Source organism: Podarcis melisellensis (genome assembly GCF_964234715.1).
Source record: "Podarcis melisellensis genome assembly, chromosome: 13".
Taxonomy (NCBI): Eukaryota; Metazoa; Chordata; class Lepidosauria; order Squamata; family Lacertidae; genus Podarcis; species Podarcis melisellensis.
Genome location: NC_138545.1, coordinates 50,976,677 through 51,000,927, shown reverse-complemented (window position 1 = coordinate 51,000,927; position 24,251 = coordinate 50,976,677). Strand labels below are relative to the sequence as shown.

At 39.9% G+C, this 24,251-nt stretch overlaps 1 protein-coding gene across 2 annotated transcripts in view; it reads left to right on the top strand.

The window, feature by feature from the left end:
• Positions 1–24,251, top strand: part of GALNT1 (polypeptide N-acetylgalactosaminyltransferase 1) — a 56,580-nt gene that overhangs the window by 19,753 nt on the left and 12,576 nt on the right. Inside the window, exons 3-5 of one of the 2 annotated variants that reach the window (XM_081884116.1) lie at positions 2,219–2,393; positions 20,310–20,476; positions 23,182–23,389. In XM_081884116.1, the coding sequence (XP_081740242.1) occupies positions 2,219–2,393; positions 20,310–20,476; positions 23,182–23,389 (550 nt within the window). Of the gene's footprint in view, positions 1–2,218; positions 2,394–16,746; positions 16,834–20,309; positions 20,477–23,181; positions 23,390–24,251 lie in introns of those variants that run through there. The other variant, XM_081884117.1, reaches the window with a different exon arrangement.

The window sequence follows — 24,251 nt, the reverse complement described above, 5'->3', positions numbered from 1 at the left end:
TGCAGTATCTCCAAATCTGGGAGAGATATGCACAGCTATTAACCAAATGAAAAACAACAAAACCAGCAGACCTGATGGGATAGCTGCTGAAGTCTTCAAAGTGGGCAGAATTGAACTTGCACAACAACTTCACAGCTCATCAAAAGAATCTGGGAGAGAGAGGAGATCTCAGCAGACTTTATGGATGCCAAAATTCTCAACCTTTTAAAAAAGGGTGATAGAATGGATTGCGGAAACTATTAAGGCATCTCTTTATTAGCTGTGGCCAGCAAAATTCTTGCAAGTCTCTTAGCAAACTATATCTGAGGCTGCCCGTCCTGAATCCAAAAATGGTTTTCGACCTTCTAGGGGGACAGTCAGTGGACATGATTTTCATCGCTCAACAGCTTCAAGAAAAATGCAGAGAGCAAAACCAACCTCTGAATATGTTGTTTATTGACCTGGCTAAGGTCTTTGACACTGTAAACCATAATGCCCTGTAGACTGTCCTGAAAATCAGCTACCCAGAAAGATTTGTGAACATCCTTCATTGCTATGATCCTACACTTTGTCGAAGGGAAACTCCCCACCGGAGTAGAAATCATACATTGAACAGATGGAAAGCTCTTTAATCTGAGTAGGCTGAAAACAAAGTGTAAGGTTGCTGTAACTTCTGTCATACAGTCGTACCTTGGTTTTTGAACAGCTTAGTTTTCCTGAACACCACCAACCCGGAAGTGACTGTTTCAGTTTGTGAGCTATTTTTGGAAGCCGAACTCTGACGGGGCTTCTGCAGCTTCCTGAGCTTCTTGCAGCCAATCAGAAGCTGTTCTTTGGTTTCCATGCTTTGGTTCGACTTGCAAGGTACGACTGTACAACTTCAGTATGCTGATGACAATGTAGTGCGTGCACACTCAGAGTATGACCTCCAAACTATCCTAAATATCTTCGCAGAAGCTTACGAAAAGCTTGGCCTATCGTTCAGCATCCGTAAACCAAAGTGCTGCACCAACAAACACAAAACAACCCCTCTGCAGTGCCACAAATCCAACTCAGTCGTGCAGTGTTGGAAAGTGTGGATCACTTCTCCTACCTGGACAGTTATTATGCTGAAATCCAGCATCAGGTAAGCTCTGTGAGTGCAGCTTTCTCCTGATTGAAGTGCAGACGGGGACATTCAAAGGGAAACCAATATGCTTGCTTACAAAGCTGTTCTACTACCAACCTTACTGTATGCTTGTGAAATATGGACCACTTATAAATGCCATCTCCAACTCCTTGAAAGATTCCATCAAAGGTGTCTTTGAAAATTTTTACATATCACTTGGGAAAACAGGTGAACAGGTGCCAGTGTACCAGAGGAAGCAGAGATCACCATGATCCTTCAATGATTCTTCAACATCAACTTTGTTGGACTGGTCATGTTGTTTGGAAACCTGATTATCGTCTTCCGAAGCAACTATTTTATTCTGAACTTAAAAATAGAAAGCATAATGCTGATGGTCAACAAAAGAGGTTTAAAAGCTCTCTCAAGGCACATCTTAAAAATGTAGTATAAACACAGACAGTTGGGAAACGTAGGTCTGCAAGCGCTCGATGGAGAACAGCCTTTACCAAAGGTGTTGTGGACTTTGAAGACGCTCAAACTCAGGATGAAAGGGAGAAACGTGCTATGAGGAAGGCACATTTGGCAAACCCTCACCATGATCAACTCCCTCCTGGAAACCTATGTCCCCACTGTGGAAGGACGTGTGGATCCAGAGTTGGCCTCCACAGTCACCTATGGACATACATCGTTAAAACCGTTTTCATGGAAGACAATCTTACTTGGTTACAAGTGATCGCCAATGAAGAGGAGCTTCTTAACATTTATATATTGGCAGGCAAACTACTTGAGTATCTATTATGTTTCCATTTTGTTAATTTGCTTTGGCATTTTGTTTTCATCTGTTCATCTTCTCCAGTCATATATGTGTCATAATCAGTATGTTATTTTACAACAATTGTTACAGAATAGCCTGTATACAAAATCAAAGTGAGTTATATAAGCTTGCTCTAGAGAACTGATGCTTTTTATTTTCTATCTCATACAATTTTAAATCCTATTTTCTATTTGCTTCTAAAATGTCTTTCCATTTAGTGGATTTTAAAAAAAGGATGTTACTGGGGTTATACCAGTGTAAGTACAGATGTTAAGTTCCCTTTAAATTCTTTTTTTAATACAAACATATTTTTTTAGTTCCAGAACTTGTACAAAAACCTCATGAAGGCCCTGGAGAAATGGGGAAACCTGTTGTCATTCCTAAAGAGGACCAAGAAAAAATGAAGGAAATGTTTAAAATAAACCAGTTTAATTTAATGGCAAGTGAAAGGATTGCACTCAATAGATCTTTACCTGATGTCAGATTGGAAGGGTAAGTGCATTTACAGTGCTATAAAGGTATATTTAGTTTAAAATGGACTCTTTGAATTATCTTATATAATCATTAGTGTTGGAAAGAGCAGTATTGAAAAAGAGTCTCGGAATTTATTTATATATTGCACTTTCTGTATTCTTCAGTGTGAATGACAGTTTAGCACCAAATCAGTAGGAAAATAAACACTTTTCCTTCTCTCAGTCAGACAGGAGGAGGACTAGAAGAATTTAGATTAGCTTCCCACAAACCTGACTTGTTTTTGCAGGCAGACCAGAGATCGTGTTTGAAAACAAGCAGGTTAGTTTCTAAAAAGTTAGATTAAAGTTTATGAAGCTGGTTTGTGAAGCTGACGAGAGTTTGAGGTTTAAACTATCTCAGATTTGCATGTAACAACATAGTATGTTTTTTGGTAAGTGAAACTAAACTTCACACAAGTCATAGTCCTGGATATGTGAATGGAATAGGAGAAAGAGAAGAGCCTGAAGTGCACTTTGTACCTTCCTGCTTATCCCACTAGAGCATGGTTTAATAATAATAACAGCAACAATACCCCAACCACTGTGGGTAACTTCTAGCACATATAAAAACAATAAAACATCAAATGTTAATAAATTCCTGATACAGGGCTGCCTTCAGATATCTTCTAAAAGATGTGTAATTCTTTATCTCATTGACATCTGATGGGAGCACATTCCACAGGTAGGGCACCACTGCCGAGAAGGCCCTCTGTCTGGTTCCCTGTAAATTTTCGCATTGAGGGAACCACCAGAAGGCCCTCAAGGCTGTACCTAAGTATCTGGGCCGAAGTGATTTAGGGCTTTTAAGGTCAGCGCCAACACTTTGAATGGTGCGTGAAAACATACTGGGAGCCAGTATAGATCTTTTATGACTGGCGTTACATGGTCCCATCAGCCACTCCCAGTCACCTGTCTGGCAGCAGCAGGGGTCCGAACATTATCTCTCAACACCACTTTCTGGATATTCCCAGAAGGAGCAGTACCACTGCATAACAGTGCTCCCAATTCCCAGCCCCCCATATGGTCCAGAAGGATACCATGGCCATATGGGGAATGGAACCAGGAAACAGTTTGTCAGCCCCCCATATGATTCAGAAAGAGTTTTTCGCCGCTGTTGCTCTAGCCATCTCATCAATTGTTTCATCGTCCTCAGCTCTGGGGGAAACCATGGGTTCATCTGGGTTCCATGCAATTGGAGAGGGCACTTTGGAGTCAGATATTTGGTAGCCATGGTTAACTTTGCATTCCAGCAGGCCACAAGGGAATTGGCTGAAAGGCCATCAACATGGGATAAGACACCCCATACCACTCTCTGAAAGCCATTTGGACCCATTAAGTGGCAGGGGTGGACCATTCAAATCAGTCCCACCTCCCTTGAGGGGAAAGGTCACAGATTTAATTCTTATTTAAATCTTGATTTAAATCTTATTTAGTGGAATAAATCTTATTTAAATCTTATTTAGTGGAATAAGTTGCACCAGGAAGTGATCTGACTATGGCACTTCTTTGGTTTCACTGCAACTTAGTGTCAGATTACCCATGTCCATAGACATAAACATCAGGTCTAAGACATGTCCACAGCTATGTTGGGTCAAACGTATTCAGGGACAGTCCCATGGAAGCCATGCTTTCCACTATCCCGAGCAGCCCCTTGTAAGGTCGTGTTGGAATGGATGTTCAAATCCCCTAAGACCACCAGTCTGCTGTACCCAGGAGAACATCCAACATGACCTGAAGCAGCTGGGCAGGGAATCCTTGGTGCAGCGGAGAAGTCAGTACACCAATAGGAATCCTGTACTGTCCCTATTGCCCAACTTCCAGAACATGCACTCAGAAAACTGGGTCTCCCCAATAGGAAGCCTGGCACAAGCTAATGACTTCCTAAAAATCGCTGCACCCTGCCTCCCTGCCCACATAACCTGGGTTGCTGTGCATAAGAGAAACCTGTTGGACAAGCAGCAGCAAGAACAGGCTTGTCTGCCATGTCCAGCCAAGTGTCTGTTACACATGCCAGGTCAGTTCCTCCATCCACGACCAATTAATGGATGGCACTGGCCTTGTGAATCATTGACATGGCATTGCACAGCAACAGCTTAAGGTCATGGGGGTCACCCTTGTTGATACCTGTATCCTTCTGGTCAGGACCAGACCTGCAGGCAGGGATGGCCTTCAAACAACGACTAAACCTGCCGCCCCGGTAGTTACATGGTCTGGCCCTAGTGTAACTCCTTCTCCTACCTGTGATCACTGAGATTGGGTGTCTGAATGCATTCTCTCTAATAGAACCTGCCCCAGCCCTGTCCTTTCCCCCTTAAAACAAAATAACGTATACACCTAACTAATGTAAAAAGGTAAACTGAAAAAAAGCAAGTTAAAACAGTTAATTTCCAGGTTAGAACACTTTAAAAACAACCCCCCCCCCACAAGCTGAAACTCTGTCCCCATTAAACAGTAAGTTTCCCACAGGGGCTGGCATAATTTAGGGTTATTCTTCTTCTCTACATATATACACATTTTCAAGACAAATGTATCTCCTTTCTCTAGAATGTATGTATCTCCTTTGTCTAAAATAATAGAAATTCATCTACTTACTCTGACATCTGAAATCAAGAGTTGACATTCAGAAATTAACCATTATTTTTAGTGTCATATTAATTTCTTAATTTCATGAGTTACTGAAAGCTAACCACAAGCATGCTAGCATACCACTTAAGTTCAAATATTCATTTCCTCTATCTCCCAAGTGCTATTCAGATAATGCTTTCTAATTTTCCTGCAGAATTGAGACTTACTTCTTGATTTAAATCTTATTTAGTGGAATAAGGTTCCAGTAACTTTTAAAAAAAATCTTACCCATAAGCATGTCCTACAGCTCTTCCTGTATTGAATAATCATAGGTGGAAGGAACTACAGATGATCACATGGCAATTTTTGTTTCTGTTTCTCCTTTTCCTTTTCCCAAACTTCGGTTTATTTCTATATCAGTTTGCAAACTTTTTACAAACATTTCTATTGAAAACCTGTACACCTTTTTGTGTGCATTTTCCCCAATACACATTTTTGCAAGCAGTTTTCGCTAATGCAATTTTATACATTGTTTTCCCTAATCTCTGTATTTTTGTGCATTTTCCTCGTGTGTTTTTTGTACACATTTTACATTACATTTTTTGCATTGCAAAATTGAAAAGTACAGATTCCAAAGTATGTTTCATTTTGTAAATTGGTTTTGAGAAGTGCAAATTTGATTGGTTTACATTAAAATGCGAACTGAATGAATTTCCACATCAACTCTATTGTGTGGCACAGCCCAACCCTGTTGGAAGCTTCTATGAACTTTTATGCCGAGAGTGTTTTAACTAGATGTATCATGAAATTAGGTGGAGTCAAGCCTGAGCAGAATCCCAGATTGTTTTGCTTATAATTCTAGAAGTCTAGAAAAGTATCTTGTGATGTGTTCCTGCCTTGTCCATGAATGTTGCAAGTACCACAGTTTGTGTTTGAAGGACTATTTGTAGTAGGAAAGACAACTCACATGTGCTGAGACTTCATCAGTTGTGTCTAGTCATGGAGAGAACTATATTGATAGCCTATGCTGCTAGTTAATGTGTCCTGCTTCTAGTTAATGTGTGGTATTGAATCACACCTCCACGATCTCAGCCATGCTGGTGATACAACAAATATTTTCAGCTATTTAGCCATGCAGGTTAAGGATGGCTAAACAAAAACTGTTTTCCTACATAAATGCAATTTATAAAATATGTGTATTTGTGACTTCATCATCTCTGGAGGGAATGATCTTGATCTGTTGCCAGAGTCAGTGTGCCTCAGCAATACCCTGCAACCAGGGAAGAGGCGAGAACAAGCAGGAACTGTCCAGCCCTCCCTGCTCATTAGAACAGATGGTACACAGTCCTTGCTTGCTTTTTCAGGAATCCAACGCATGGAACTTGCTTACATATGTTGAGTGTAATTGATGATGGAAAATTTTAGACCTTAGAAACTAGGCAAGTAGAATTACTTGCTGTTAGCTTAATAGCATATGCATATTTTATAGTAACTTAAAAATTGCAATCAAGTACATGGGTTCCCAAATTGTGGTCCTTGGACCACCTGTGGTCCACAAACTGCATTTGGGGTTTTTGAAATATCATGCAGGATATATAGCACAGCATACTACAATTGCTGCAGCAGGCAGAGAAATAATAAAGTGGTCTGCTAAGTCCATGAACAATTTTTAAATCTGTGGGGGAAAGTTTGGGAACCACTGATCTAGAACTCCACAAATAATAATTATGCACTTGCCAAAGCTCTAGTCATAATAAATCTTAATATTAAAAACTTTGATACTGCATGAGAGTTAATGTTAGTGAAATGATATCTAGTGTGTTTGTTCCTGAGTTTGTTTTAGTAGTAGCAGAGATCATATACGTTGTGTATTCAGAAGAGTTCTAGATCTTTAATTATTTTCCACAATAGCTATATTGTACCTATAGTACCTCAACCTTTTGTTTCAGTAAATAAGTTTTCAAGGTTTTGTTTTTAGGTACCAATTTCTCATTAGTTTCATAGCTAAATTATTTTTATACTTTCCATGATGCTTTTAACAAAAAAGTAAGGGATTATATCCAGTGCTGTCCCAGTGGGTTGTGTTGATGCAATGTGACTTTGGGAGCACAGAGAAGGAGAAGAAATCAAAATTTGCTCCAGAGCATCCTCCAATCCTGAAACTGATTCTGAGGGTGTTTGGGAAGCTTGAGAGAAAGATAAAGTTCCACTGGGCACATGGAATTCCCTTGTGTTAGCAGAGCTGCAGTGTTGGATACATTGCAAGGTAATCACTTCAGCTTAGTCCTCAAGAACATGGAGTTCCTCTGATTTCTGTATTGTGGAAAACAAAACAGTTGTATAAAAGTGATGTGTCTGCAAGTTGTTTGCGGGGGGGGGGGGGGACCTTGTAGTAAAACGGTAGCATCATCATCCTTTCAGGAAAAAGACAAGCAAAGCATTTTTAATATCTACTAAACAATAAGCAGTAGAAAAAGAAAAGGAAGACAGTGGTAGACCATATAGCTAATTTGTAGTGATCTACCTTTGCAAGATGCCAAAAGCTATGTGGTTGGACATTACCTTGTACCTCATTCCTGCGTATAATCAACAAATCCAGTCTTCAGCTGTTTGCAGTGGGAGTTTCTTTATCAAGTTGTAAGATCATATCAGATTGAATGGAGATTTTACTGCCTGGATTGAGCTAATATATGCTGACCCAAATGCTTTCATCTTCATGAATGGAACAAGTTTTGACCCATTCCAAATGAATACAGGAACCCAATAAGGATGCACTTTGTCACAATTAGTTTTTGCATTGTCTGTAGACTCATTAGCGGAAGCTTTTAGACCAGATAGGACAATTAAGAGAGTAACAATAGGGAGAGAAGAATTCAACATTAATTTTATTCAAATAATGTAGCAGTGATTAATTGTAAGAGATCCAGAAAAAAATCATTTGAGAATGTACTTATGTTAATTAATGAATTTAGCATGGCATATGGATATAAGACTAATTCAACAAAATCTGAACATTGAATTAGTGAGGGCTTGAATATGAATAAACAGGTTAGACTAGCACCCTAAGTTTCCATATCTGGGAATATATTAAAAATGCAAAATTTAGGAGATGTACTAAGTATGCTTGCCCTTTCCAGCCGCAGCAGTGTTGGGGGCCATTGCCACCCTCCCAACAACACAATCCAGTGACAGGGTGCCTTTTGGCAGCAGCTGCTGGCCTTTGAAGGCTTGCAGCCTACCTTGTCAGCCTTGGCTGTGGATACAAGGCTGCCCGCAAATTGGCCTATTGCAGGCAGGCTAGGGGGCTGTCCGAGACCAAGGGACAGGCCCAGCTGAGCCTGCAGGCTTTGCTTGGATCTGTTCCTGGGGTATATAAGAAGGGTTTCCCTTGTCCACTTGCTGCCAGATCTCCCACCCCTCCTCTCCTTGTATTCTGCTCTGTGCTTGACCTTGTTATGGACATCATTGGTCATTGTATTTGAGGCCAGGCAGGAATTTCCCGTGCAGCAAATTGGCTCTATCCTTGTGGTTTTGCCTCCCTCATAGCAATCTTTACAACTTTGGCGGTTTAGACATTGGGTAAGTCTTGGTCAGAGGGGAGGTTGTAGCCTTCGCATGCCCCTCTGAAGGAAAGGGATATCCTGTTAAAGGAAGCTGGATGGAGCTGCTTTGGTCCAGATTCCCAGGTGGGGGCTAGTGCCATAGCACTCCAATCCCGGGGGGTGGGGGGTGGCATTCCTATTTGATGTAAGTCATAGGCCCTGCTCAGCTTCTGGATTGCTTTACTTCCTGGGCGTGCAAAGTATATTCATGACAGATTAGTGGCGGAGGTAAGAAAGAAATAGCCCATTGGACCCAAATGGAAATTTCATGGATGGGCAAAATCGTGGCTCTTAAAATGTTGGTGCTTCCAGAGATGCTTTCTTTTAAATCTTCCATTAGGAATAAATTATAAAATAATTACTAGCTGGCAGTATTATGTTTGGGTTAAGAAAAAGCTCAAAAGTTGTTGCAAAAATGATCAAATTTTAAGAATGGTAGACTAGCCTTCCCTCCTTTAAGTAAATAATATGATGCAGTTGTGCGTACAAATTTACCGCAGTGGGGCCACCCAGACAGATCTATCATATTAGAACAATTCATTGTTTCAGCAGAATTTTTAAAAATGACTGACACTACACAAAATTTGATAAGGGTATTAAATTAAATCCATGTACCAAAACTTTATGAGATCTTTGAAGTATATATAAACATAAATCAAGTCCAGAACTATCACCTCTCACAGAACTTTAACCTAATGAAGAAATATAGGAAGAGATTTTTTTTTTTTGCGGTGGGTATAATATTAATTTATGAAAGATTCATGGACATTTTGAACATAGAAAGTTATTTAAAGAGGGTACTGTTAAAACTTGCAATCAGATTGTTAATAATATACAACAAAATTATCCTCTCTTTTATCAATACTTGCAGTTTAGAAATATAGCCAATACCTTATTGGTAAGACATGGGCAGTTTAGAGAAAGGATAGAATTTGTAAATTTGATGAGAGGAAACTCATAAAATTTACTAAGCAAATCATACAAAATCATTAAGATTATTTATATAACACTTAATACAGGCAATCCCCAATTTGCCTGGGTGTTGCCTTCCTGGCACTCCCTGTGCATCGGGAGAGCATGCATAAGCCCACTTTGTTCTGTCCTTTTCTGTGTCCAAAATGACCTATGTGTTGGCTGTCGCGTGTTAATTGAACACACGCTAAATGGTCTCTACCTGTATTTCTCAAAGTAAATGGTAGGGAGACGTGGGACATGAGATGTTACTGGGTCAGTGGAGTTGGATTTGGCAAAATGTCCCTTATACAATCAGCTCAAGACCTAAAGCAAGTTTTTATACATTCGTCTTTTGTTTATTTAATACCATTATGGCTCAGTCATATCTATGATACAAGTAATTAAATTGGAGATGTAAGGCAGCTGATGCTGGAATGTTAAGTACTGTATTTTTCTGTGTATAAGATGCTCCCATGTATAAGACGACCCCTATTTCTTTAAAAACTCAAAATTAAGGAATTAAGTTGTTTAGCTTTTTTGGGGGGTGGGGGAGGTCACTTCCGCCATTCGCTCACTCACTTGCCCGCCACTGCTGATCGCTTACCACAGCCAGTGCTGATCGCACATCTCGTCACAGCTGCCAATTGTCTGCCCGCTCATTGCCACCAACAGCCCACCCACCCACTTGCCGCAGCCATCAATTGCCTGCCCACCTTGCCACAGCCGCCAGTCACCTGCCCAATCACCACAGCCACAGCTAATCGCCAGCAGGCCTTGTTGCAGCGACTAATCACCTGCCCAGTTGCTGCTGCAATTAATCACACATCCCCCCTCTGCATTCACTATCCGTGTATAAGACGACACCCAATTTTTGCCCATTTTTAAAGCAAAAAGCATCGTCTTATACACGGACAAATACGATGTATTTTGGACTTGCCCTAAGATTGTGAAATCTTCGGCTGGCATAGTAAAAGTTATTGAAGTGATAATGGTGTCTGCCAACGGATCCTTTAATTATTTGGACTAACAAAGCATTTATTATTGGAAGTAGGGAATTCAAAGTTTATTGACAGCTGCTAGACTGATCATCTGTTCTATTTGGGAAAAAGTGAGCACTGGAGGAAATAGTATGGGATATTGTGAATATGGTTAAATTGATAAATATTGGAAGAGTCAAAGAAGGAAGATAATCTGATCTCTTTGTGGAAAAATTAAGTGTATTTATTGGTTAGTAGTATAATATGGTACAAGAGAATGCAAATCCACTCAGATGATTGGGCATGCTATGAGCCAGTTTCAACAAGACTAAAAATTGTATATCCATGATGGTGTATTTTTATGTATATTCTATTTTTATCTTTCCTTTTACACTATGTGTGTGATATTCTTGGTGTATCTCTGAAGTAAAGGGTACAGCAAGAAAGGTAAGATTTATTTTTAAAAACTTGTATTTCTCCCCTTACCTTCATGGATTACTGTGGCATTGCTACCCTTGTCCAGGTACAGCTGTAGCTAGCAAACTAGCCAAAGTTGGAAATATGTCACTAATACTACTTGGGGAATCAGTGACAGTACTGAATCAAGTACAGTGGTACCTCGGGTTAAGAACTTAATTCATTCTGGAGGTCTGTTCTTAACCTGAAACTACTCTTAACCTGAAGCACCACTTTAGCTAATGGGACCTCCTGCTGCTGCTGCACCACTGCTGCACGAGTTCTGTTCTCATCCTGAAGCAAAGTTCTTAACCCAAGGTAATATTTCTGGGTTAGCGGAGTCTGTAACCTGAAGCGTATGTAACCCGAGGTACTACTGTACCCAAGTTATGTACATGTTCCTTCAAGGAGATTGCGACACTTTCCGAAACTAACTGTCTACCCAATTCTTATACCCCAAATTTCTCACCCACAGCAACACCATCCTTTCATGATTCAGCCTCAGTTTCTCACAGAACTCTGCCCAAGGGACTTCATGCCATTTGTAGACCAGGCAGAAGCCAATTTGCACATTTCTATGCTTCAGTTTCAGCTGCTTTCCCCATTTTGTGTGTGCTATAAAGCAATTCAAGGCTTCATCTCTTTGCCTTGCCCTCTGCTTCTGGGGCTTTTACAGAGCTGACTGCAGCCCTAGTTGCGTGCCTAGGAACCAAGAGGCTCCATGCTTATTCATAGTTGGGCATTTTTCTGGTTAGAGCTCCAGTGAAGGGCAAGGGAATCTAGGACACTGTTTTCAATTGTCTAGTCTGCCATGGTTTCCTCATCAAGTAAAAAAATTCACTGCTTCATGTTTTGACTACTACACAGTTTTAAAAGAATCAGCTTTCTACTGCAGTGGAGAATGAGAATATATTTAATACTCAGACAGACTGGCTCAACTGCCAGAAGAAAGACCGGAAGAATGGACTCCACCAAGAGGTTTTCAGGGTGATCATGAACAGATGGGGTGCTTGAGTAAACAACCAGGTTTTAAGAAGCAGAAGTGCCTCATGCTTTATTGGTTCTGTGGTCAAAAGGGCTGCTTGTTTTCTTTCCCCCTGTTTTTCCAAGTGTCCTCCTTAAGGTGAGAACACTGGGGATGGAGGTGATTCTGTTGGCTTCACGATAGCCACAGAGATCATGGTGTTCAGATCTTGCAGAGCTGGAAAGAGGTTTGCTCTTCTGCAGTGATACATATATGTTGGCCTTACTTTGTGCATCCACAAGTAAGGTTCTCCAACACTGGCACAAATGTCAACCAGTTATTCCCTCCTTTGCTTCTATCATAGATGGCTTTTATCTAGGGTGTCTTAGATCAAGGGCTCTGACCCAAGTCTTAAAAGGCATGTCAGACATCTTTATAAGCAGCACTCATGGCAGTTGCTCAACATTCCATATATGCTTGGCTCAAAAAAAATGGCAACCCCTATTGTAGGAGGGCAGGCAGACCAACCTTGAGTTCAGTTCCAGTGAGTACAAGGTTCATAGCCAGAGTAGATCAAGGTTTCCATAAGAAACTCCTCTGTTCTGCCTTCTGACACCTTACTTTATCCCATCTCCTAATTCCCTGATTGGCTATTTGCTCCTGCTTTAGTAATTGTCCTTTGTGTCCAGGGCTTTTTTTCAGCTGGAACATCACCATAACTTAGCTCTGGCACCTCTCCAGTGGGCGCTATTGCCATTATAAGAGAACAAGGGATGTGTTTATGGTGACTTCCAGCACCTCTTTTTCTAGAAAAATGGCACTGTTTTGTGCCTCATGTTGCTGGAGGATACTGAAGTAAGCCTTGACTCTGAGAATGTTCTTTCTAGATAGGTCACAAAGTCTTTGACTCTGCCTTTTAAAGTATTTTTGTATTGTTTGGGTGTTAGATATTTTGTATTATGAATTGCAGGAGTTTATTTGATGTAAACTTATGTGAGTAATAGGAACCAATTAGAAAGGCAGGATAAATGCTGCCTGGTCTATAAACACAAACAGTAAGGAACCTCATGGTAAGTTCAACTTTTCCGATTCCAGTATTGCTGGATCAGGTGCATACAAAGCACTGTGAATGGAATTTTGTCAGCCTAATTTAACAGCTGGGGCTATCAAATAAGTGGCAGTCAATGAAATGAACTATTCCAGGAGGCAACCCTCCACTCCCTTTTCTCACAAATTGTGGCAAGCAAGGTATTTCTGAGCCCAATTCTAGTGCTGGTTTTCATCTTTTATAAACTTCTAATTGTTTGGGTCTTGATTATCTGCTCCCTCTGGCCTGTTGCCCCCAAAGATGTGGACAGGCTGCTTGCCAGTGTAACCAGTAAAACATTCTACTTGTCTTCTTGACACTTGCCTTTCCTGGTTCATAATAGTAAGCAAGACAGGGCTGGGCAATAGGATGTGTGTGGGTGTGGGTGTGAATTCCTCCCTCTATAAGAGAATCTTCCCAGAACCCCTTAAAGAGCTGGTTATTAAAACACTTCTTTTAAAAAGCCATTTATGGACCTGGCCACTATAGCCAGCCATCACCCAGTCTTAAATCTTCCATTCCTGGGCAAGGTGATTGAGCGAGTGGTTGTGGAATAATTCCAAGCATGTCTGGAGGATGAAGACCATTTGGACCCCACCCTGGGACTGAAATTGCCCTCGTCACACTGGTTGATGATCTCTTGCATGCCAGGGACGGAGGTGAAAACTTTCCTGGTTCTGCTGGATCTCTCATCAGCTTTGACACCATTGGCCATGGTATCCTTCTGGACCATATAGGCCGAGTGGTACTGTTCCTTCTGGGCCGTATCCAGAAAGTGATGTTGGGAGATGAGTGTTCGGACCCCTGGGCACTCACCTCCCCATGCTTTTCAACATCTGTATGAAACTACTGGGAGATATCAGGGGATTTGGGCTGGGTGTTCACCAATATGTGAATGATACCCAGCTCTACCTCTCATAAGTGAAGACAGTGAACATCCTGTGTGAGTGTCTGGAGGTAGTTGTAGGATGAATGGCAGTCAGTGGATTGAGGCTTCATCTCGACAAGACAGAAGTACTATTTCTGAGGGACAGGGAGCGGGCAGCTTTGTTCTGCATGATGTTTTTCTGCAAGCCTTTCCAATCTCAACACGGCAGAATCTACCAATAGATGAAAGATGATTCAGGTGAAGGGAGAGATTCAGGCATCTTTTTAAAAGATACAAAAGTTCTAACTATCTCCCCCTATGTTCAGTGGGTAGTGTGGGAGACTCCATGGTCCTGAATGGGGTAACTGTGGCATTGTAGGACTAGGAGAGCAGCCTGGGAGTCATTTTGGACTCCCAGCTGCCCATGGAGGCACAGGTCAATTCTGTGTCCAGGGCAGGTATCTACCAGCCCCATCTGGCATGTTGGCTGAGACCCTATCTGCTAGTGCCCTGTCTCACCAGAGTGGTATATGGTCTAGTTATCTCCCACTGGAACTACTGCAATGTGCTCTACCTTTGAAAGTGACTTGGAATCTACAACTAATCCAGAATGCTGCTGCCAGACAGGTGACTGGGAGTGGCTGTTGGGACCATGTAACACTGGTCATAATAGATCTACACTGGTTCCCAGTATGTTTCCGAGCACTATTTAAAGTGTTGGTGCTGACCTTTAAAGCCCTAAATGGCTTTGGCCCTGCATACCTGAAGGAGCATCTTCTGGAGACATCTGAAGGCAGCCCTGTATCAGGAAGTTTTTAATATCTGATGTGTGTTTGTATTTGGAAATTCTGTTGGAAGCCACCTAGAGTAGCTGCAGTGACCTAGTCAGATGGGCAGGGCCCAAAATAAATCACCATCATCTACTAACAAAGCTATGCTAAAGATCACATGCGAAGGCTTGATTAGTCTGTGCAAGAAATGAGGCCTTCTCTGGTTGCAGACCTGTTATGTTTTTATATCCACCCTTAGATTTGTATGACTATCTTTTCTTTCTTTCTTGAGGCAGGTGAAAAGCTTTTCTTTTCCGTTCATCCTTTAGTAGTTGAATTGTTTGATTCTGCTGTTTATATCTGATAGTTTTTTTTGTTCATTTGTTTATATTTTAATTTTAAAGTTGAAAAGCAGTACCAAAAGGTATCAAAATCACCTGCTCAGCAACACTGTCACTTGAGTGTTGCCCATACTCTTAGATCAGTGTATGTAAAACTCGCTTGGAGACACATCTTGTTTTTATCTTGTGCATGGATATACAACTCTATTTTGGATTTTTCACATACATTATGTTTCTAAGATGGTCTACCTACTGAGCATATGTGCCTTTAAAAAGTTAATTGCTATTGTGAAACAATGGAATGAACTATTTTTTTGTAATTAGCATAATTATTAAGCACGTTGATCTGATCTAGTAAAAGTAATGCTTTGAAAATACTTTGACGAAGTATTTTTTGTCTGGTCTAATGTGACACCTAGTCCTTAACTTTAAATCTTGATTTCTTGCATTCAGAGCCATTTCATTTAAGTTGGAATTCCATGTAAAAAATGAAGAATATTATCCCACTAGTGTTTATGTAAAATATTTTCAGTTGTATGAATTGGGTGATCTTTTGGAAGTTTTCTGAAGTCTCAACGGTGGAAAAGGTTTTGATGGATGATTTTGATCTTTGGATGCCAGATTTTGTCTTGTCCACAACCCCAAAGTTGAATGCATCTGTGGCTTGAGGTTTATTCCATTGGTAGGGTGTTATCCTCTCCCCAGTCTTGATGTGCATTCATTCAAAAATTCATGCTTATTTCTCTTGTGTACTCTCTTTTCCATGACTACTGTATGCTTTTAGATAATATTTCAGGTGATTCTGGGAAAGGTAAAGCAGCTTTAACACCAAAAGTATCCATTATGGCACACAATAAAAATTCAAAAATCCTCATTAGGGCAATAGCTTTACGAGACCAACCAAAATGTCTTAAAGTGTGTACTTCGATAACCTTTGTGGAGGTAATGTATTAGTAAGAAAGATGATAGGAACATCACCTCCAATGTTTAGAGTTATGGTTGCTCAAGACCCACACAAGGTTCGGCTTTGAACTAGATTTTAAGTAGGTTTCACAATAAGGAGTGCTATTTTTCTAGAAAAAGAGGTGCCGGAACTCACCATGAATGCCTGCCTTGTTGTCTTACAATGACAATGGTGCCTACCTGAGAGGTGTTGGAACTGAGTTCCAGTGAGTTCTGGCTGAAAAAAAAGCCCTGACAATAAAGTAAACTGATGATAGCAGCCTCCAACATTCCTAGTTGATCGCAAGCAAAGGAGATGCTAATACATCAGTCCCCTGTGCTTCTTGTTCTTTCTAGGAACTTCCGTCCTAGAGGAGAAGTGGAGACTCTTAAGAGTTGCTTCTCTTAAATACACAGCAATACTCCATGTTTGGAGCCCATGACAGAATTGACCTAGGATTTTCTTTAGGCACCTACATTTTAAAAGTGGATTTTCCTAGAAAAAAACCAGAAGTCTAAATCTTTTTTTAATTTTTCTTCTCAAAAGTAACTAACTTTACATATCCTAGATTTGTAACATCTTTTACTAATACATACAGTCTGGTATTTCAGCCTTCATCTAGTTAACATGTAAAATAATTTTATACAGCAAAGAACAGAATTTAAGTTTTTCACCAGAAAGCTCTCTTGGGGGGTAGCTGGCTTATGCCATAAGCACCAGAAAACCTTCAGAACTTTCTTTATATGAATTCTGCTTGAATCTCTAACCACAATGGTTTTAAGGACCATTTTGGATTTTGTTTCTAGGGTCTAAAGAAGATTTCTACTTGAATCATGAGATATTGCAACTTTCTTATATCAGAAGAGAGGAAAATTTCATTCTCTTGATGTCAGGTAAATTATGAAATAACTGTTAAGGTCAGACTTGAACTTGACTACAAACCAGTGTGTATGGGTGCTGAAAAGATTTAGTATACATAGGCTATTAGATGGAGTAGTGTCTCTTGGAGACTTAACACACAAATTCCTATCGATTTTCGTAAAAGTATTGCTGTTTAGCCCTGCTGTTTCTTCAGGAAATGTTCCACTATACGTTTGTCTTGTGCCTGTTTTCCGAACTGTTGGCAATTCAGTTCATTGTTATCATACTGCCTGTTGGGTTGGATTACAAAACAGGCGTTCAAGCTTGATATATCCTGTATGGAACAAAATCCCAGTGAACACTTCATGTCTTTTAGATGCAGTCCTGTGCCCATTTATATGGGATAATGCCTCACTTACTTCATTGTGACTTATTTTGAGTAGATATGTATTAAAAAGGGTGCCAACTTGAATGAAATATTGTGGGGGCCCAGGTAAGCTCCACCCCACAATCAATCACATGACATGACACACTCACAACATTTGAATAGCAATGCCCACCAACCTTGGGGGGCCCTGGCCCCTTCAAATATTTTATTGGTGGGCGAAAGCCCCCTTGGCCCCTAGGAGTTGGCTCCTATGATGTATATAAGATTGTGCTGTACATATATAAAATAAACCTTGGGGAGTGTGTGTGTGTTATGTGTTTCCTGCAGTACTTTTTCCATTTGTGGCATTTTTGAACTATTTTGAACCAGTGACCTGCTTGGCCTTGTCTGAGAGTTGCCTAGAATTATTAGCAGTTTTGACCAGTTCCGCTTCTGATAATCCGTGGTAATCACAATTGATGAACTTTACCTGTTTGTGGGTACATAGAATGTAATCAGTTGAGTATTGATTGACTAGCCGCTAGGGTATCTTTAGACTTGAAATGTCTTATTGGACTGTCTAATTGGATGCCAGTGGTCCTTTGTTAACCTTATTCTGCTGTTAACATAGAGCCAGCTCAAGACCCTGGGTCTTTGAAGACTGCTGTAGAATATTTTATTGCGTTTTAGGTGATCTACATAGACATTTCCTCCTAGATTAAGAATCTTATATAGTGGTACCTCGACCTGAATCCATTCCAGGAGTCTGTTTGACTCCTGGATCCATTTGAAAACCAAGGCACGGCTTCTGATTGGCTGCAGGAGCTTCCTGCACTCAAGCGGAAGCTGCGTTGGATGTTCAGCTTCCAAAAAACATTTGCAAACCGGAACACTTACTTCCGGGTTTGCGGTGTTCAGGATCTGATTTGTTCAGCAACTAAGCCGTTCAGGAATCAAGGTTTGACTGTACCTCTGCTTCACAGCTAGGTGGCTTTAAATATATGTTATAACTAGCATAATAAAGCAGGTTAGTGTTGCTTCAGGCACTAAAGGAGCTTCAGAAGTTTTCTCATACAGCCAAAAGAGCCTGCTGTATGGAAGCCCCTTTCCACGTCTCCACATTACTATATTGTGACTTGGAATTTAAATGGTTCTCATGATCATCCTATCAAATCTGTTTTTGTAAAGGTCTGTCTTGGTCAGCCAGGCAGCAGCTTCATTTGCCTTCTCTTCCTGGAGGGAGGGGATTTCAACTACTGTGTGTGTAGCTACCATGCATTGTATATTTTAATCTATTCAATATTTTTTGGCTAATAGGATTCATTCCCACATTTACCTCAGTCAATAGAAACAATAGTCAAAGTATCAAAATATCAAGGACTGCCTTTCATGCCATGGCATATTGTAATCTATTCTGCTTTACCAGTTCTCAATCCTGACTCAATCAGTTCTTCACTTCTAGCAGAAAAAACAGAAAAAAGACACAGCTCTCTGCTTGATGCATAGGTTCACCAATTTCCTTTTCTTGTGGGGTGTTTGAAAATACCCTTTCCTTTGAGTTTCTATCCAAATTTGAAGGCTGCTTACCTTTCCTACTGAAATTATTGTGGCTTTCTTTTTAATAATAACTAAGTAACAGAACTTTGAAATATGTGTCAGTATGTCTTAAACCAGGGCAACTAGTGTAGTACTCAATTCCTTTAACTTTAAACCATTTTGTTACTAGTATGCTACTTTAACAGAATATTCCATATTCCTAAATATACTGTAAAGATTACATTCTAACTGTCAGTGATAGCTTCTCTTTATTAGATTGTAAGTTTTTTTCCACTTGAATGAGAACGTCCTCCCCTTTCAGAGTTGTCAAAGCTACTTGATGTTTTGGGACATGTAAGTTAGTTTAACTGGTTAAAAGCCAGACAGTTTAATTTTCCTTGTAAGGAGCTCCCAGGCTCACTAACAAAAAAAAAGACTTTCTTGTTAGCAAACAAATTGTGATCCTCTTTTGCATTTGATGGATACTGGGGTTTTTGAGGTGCACCTCCCTACCAGGGGGAACTGTTGTCTCATGAGACTGGGAGAATAGGCTTCTAGGATAAGTAGCACATTTGAAACTGAACAGGAAGGAAGCTGTTTGCATATTCTTGGGGTCTTACACCGTTTTCATAGGAGTAATAGGAGCAGCTATATTCCATGCTAATGGAGGAGACCTGAGGTGCATTTGCTGCTTTCTTGTGTGGGGTATCTAAAACTCAGCTTAATATACCTTCATAGAGAAAAAGGAGAACCTTTTGGATCAAGGCACTAAGAACGTATTTAGTGTGGCAGACGAATATAGTTCTTTAGAAATACCAGCATCCTGAAAGCACTTCCCTAGGATGGGTAGCATTACAGATATTGGGAAACCCCATTGTTAGAATAACATTTGAGATACTGGTCTGCCTCCTTCAAGACTGTTTCTGCCTCTTGTGTATGTAGAGCTTGATCCAGTACTTTGCAAGCTGTAGTTCTGTTCTGATTAGCTGTTATTGGGCCAGAGTTTCTGATACAGTGGTTCACTCAGTGCTTGGGGCATTGATGGTGGCGAGGTAACCAATGGCATCTTCAGCTAGTCTTTGATTAATTATAAAGGATTACTCTTTGCAATCTTTAGCCATAACCTGGAAGTCCTCTTCATCTGTAAGAACTATTTTAATTGAGCAGTAGACTTGTCAGGAAATTCATTCTGCATCCAGACATTCTATTCTGCATGAAGCATGTTTCACACAGTTAATTGTGCCCATAATTTTCTTGTGCATTCATTGATGACCTATGCAAGTTAATGCTATTACAGCCTTCTTGCTTCAGTGTTTCAGTTGAAGTAGTCAATTGAAATGGCTAGTGTAGCATGGGCCAAAGAGCATTTTTACAGGTGAGTTCTGACTGCATCAGTGAACAAGGGCCTATTTGCAAAAACCTTGGGGAAAGGGCCTTTTCAGGGATGACAACACATTGATGAAACACCCTCCCCAGGGAAGTTCTCCTTGTCCCTACCTTATATTTTTTAATATAAAGAGAATATTAGAGAATATTTTTTTTATTCAAATGTAATAATAAATGGTTCACTTATTACTGCTTTGCTTTATTTGTGTTTTGTCTTAGGTGTAAGACAAAAGTATATCCAGATAACCTTCCTACAACAAGTGTTGTAATTGTCTTTCACAATGAAGCTTGGAGTACTCTCTTGCGAACTGTACATAGTGTCATCAACCGGTCACCGCGACACATGCTGGAAGAAATTATTCTGGTAGATGATGCTAGTGAAAGAGGTAAGATTGCATAAGGTGCAGTTTGGGCATATTGCATGAATTCAAAAAACTGAGTAGCAAACAAAAATGAAATGCCGGTTGCTGATATGACTGTAGTTACTGGACAGATTAGAGCAGTTTTCATCAGGTGAAAATGAAATGCCTGTTTTGATAGGTAGAGTGTAAATATTTATATTTGAGAAAGCCTTCTTTAAGTCAGATGCATCTGGTAGAGGAATTGATTCAAGTTATAGATAACAGTGGGGAAGTGCAGTGTTGCAAAACACATTGTGCATAACTTTGCAGGTCTGCAAACCCCATTTTGGCTGGGCCAGGTCTTTTTTACTTTCCCTAAACCTGATATCATATATGATGGCTGGTCCACAGTGCTTGACCAAAGCGGCCTGGAAGATCTAAATAGATCATTTGTTCCCCACACCTGTTTTAGAGTAATCATAGCACTAATGTGCTTGTATACAGGTTGTTTAATATTGAATTCATTATTATTTAAGAGAAATGCAGTATTCACACTTTTAAAAAACCAATTTTAAAAAGCAACCTGATTCTTTTAGGTGGTTTTGTAATCGGTATTAGAAATGGCTCCTGGAACTTGGGTTGTGGGCGCCAAAACAAGAATGTCTAGTTGCCATTTTGGGGTGGGGCAGCAATGCTTTCTGTTTATTATTTTAATAAGCATGAACCAATACACAATTCTCATAAGTGAAATATTGTTAATATCACATTTTTAACAGAAATTGTTAATACATGTTTAATTTGGTGTTTACCATAACAATATTGGTACCATACTTCATTTTTCAAAACACTCTACTCTTCATTGTTAAACTCCTTAACATATTGTCTATCCTTAACATATACTTTGAAGCTTCAAAGCACATACATTTCAGTAATCCTTGAGTGTCAGCCAGGCACAAAAAGTGGCACCTAGACTTTTTGAGGTGCTGACAAATGGAGAATTTTTAGGCACAAAATGCGCCTGGTGGCCTGCTAACTTTGAACCCTGTTTGTAATCATCAATTTTTTACTTACCATAGCCCTTATATAAACTTGTATAACAAGTATATAGCATAATATATAATCCATGCTTCTATGTGCTAAAAACATTATCCATACAGGTTCATAACATTCACTCTTTTGAATTTAATGAATTCATTAAAGCTACCCACTGGAAGCAGTCCTTTGAACACTTCACAGACTGCATATGTTGAAATAGAGATTACTCTATGCCAGGGTAAAGTAAATCACACTCCTCAAATAACCTAGGGTGCCCTTAATGCTCAAACATGCATGAAATGAATATTCATTAAATAGTGCTTGTTTAATCTCTAAATCATTTTTAGTTGGATTTTGCCGTATTGATAAGTACAGTGCATCCACATTCCGTTTTTCCTTTGGAATGGTGCTGAACCTGCTTCTTAAGAGAATTATTTTGCCTTTATGTAGAATTATTATTATTATGGATTTCTTCATTGAAGCAGTGTTGGAATAAAAGCTGTTATGTGAGCTTTGCTTTTAAGAGTTTTAAAAAGGTAAAACCTGGTAAAGGACCCTTGACAGTTAAGTCCAGTTGTGAATGATTGTGGGGTTGTGGCACTCATCTCGCTTTACTGGTCGAGGGAGCCAACATTTGTCCGCAGACAGTTTTTCTGGGTCATGTGGCCAGCATGACCAAGCTGCTTCTGGTAAACCAGAGCAGCACATGGAAACACCGTTTACCTTCCTGCCGGAGCGGTACCTATTTATCCATTTGCACTTTGACGTGCTTTCGAACTGCTAGGTTGGCAGGAGCAGGGACCGAGCAACAGGAGCTCACCCCGTCACGGGGATTTGAACCGCCGACCTTCTGATCAGCTCAGTGGTTTAGACCACAGTGCCACCCGTGTCCCTAAGAGTTTTATAGTACTTAAGTAAACTGTGTATAGTACTGTGTATAGTATAGTACTCTGAAACCATGTATACCTGACTCTTCAAGTTGTACATAGCTGCATAGTACTATATTAATGTTTTCCTTGATGGTGCTTCTGTGACTCACATGGAACTTTGTTTAAAAGAAATTGGGTTTAAAGTTTATCAAACTGAAGGATGCAGGCAGAAAATGCAATCTCTGTTTACATGCTGGCTAAATACTCTGTAAGTAGGAAATTCGGCTTCTACAAAAATTTCCTAATCTGGAGAGAGTGGGTTTCAAATTTTAGCATCAGTCGGCTGAACTGAATAAAGCAAACATTCAGCTTTACCTTTATATCTGCTGCTGCCATATTCCCAGTAAAGTTGATTTGCATAATATTTCACTTTTGCACTGGAAAAAGAAACATCAAGAATTCAAGACTTACTCTTCGCATAATTTAGAAGTGCTAATTTTTCATTTAGAAGAAAAATAGTGGATAAATACCGATTAGTTGTTTTGCTGACATGTGGAAAAAGTCACCATCCTGAACCAGAAAGAGAAAAAGAGAGTTTTAATCTTCCATTAAAATATGCGATTTGGAGCATAATGTGTGTGTCCTGGTTCTGTTATTACACAGTATTCATAGTATATTCAGTCTTAAATTTAGTGTTGATATCTGGATTGTTCTGCCCCCTTTTGACTATTCTTGTTGAGAGTTCATTTAGACATAAGCCATTTTAAGAGTTCTTACTAAAATTATGAGTGTACATGTAGCTTGAATGCTACATTTATTTTATCTTTCGCTTGCCATACTTTTTAGAGTTCTTGAAGAGACCCTTGGAGAACTATGTGAAGAAATTACGAGTACCGGTTTATGTGATTCGAATGGAGCAGCGTTCTGGACTGATCAGGGCCAGATTGAAAGGAGCTGCTGCTTCTAAAGGCCAAGTCATCACCTTTTTAGATGCTCATTGTGAATGTACAGTAGGATGGCTGGAGCCACTGCTAGCACGGATAAAATTAGACAGGTGGTTATTTTATAAAACATGTTAAAGGTTAATACTGACTAATGCAGCTAATCTGTTTCTTTAAGCGCGACTCATCCAAGGACATAGTGGGTAAACTTCATTAATCCTTAGAATATGAGAAATTTGTAGTAGAAGAACATTTGCACAAAGGATTAATTAAAGAGCAGTGGCAGACCTTGGTAATCTTCAAATGCAGTATGGATGTATTACAGATACAGTGGTACCTCAGTCTACGAACGTAATCCATTCCAGAAGTCCGTCCTTAAACCAAAACCGTTCTTAAACCGAGGCACGCTTTCCCTAATGAGGCCTCCCACCATCAGTGCCCTTCCACCATTTGGATTCCGTTCTTAGACTGAGGTAAAGTTATCAAACCAAGACGCTATTTCCGGTTTTGTGGAGTTTATAAACCAAATTGTTCTTAAACTGGACTGTTCTTAAACCGAGGTACCACTGTACAACTATACAGTTAATAACTATGACATCTCAGATATCCTGCCATAGCCTGTTACTATTGTTTTTTGTGTTATGCTCATGCCTTCCAGCATGTTTCTCCAGAAATCAAGCAACCTGTTCTCTGAGGTACATAGGAACCTCCCATTCTACCAAGTTAAACCTCTGTTTTATTTAAGGATTTTCCTGCCCTAACTGCTAGGGGCTATGACCCCATCTGGCTCTGAATACAAATACCTTGTTTAGAGAGATAACACTTTTGAATGTGGTTAATTTGAGCTTCAGTCCTGCATTATTTAATTTCTAAGATTTCTTCTTTCTTCTTTTTATTTTTTTCCAATTTCCAATTTTACAATAATCAATACCTCATCACACATACATACATCATAGTTTGACTTCCCTCCCCCCT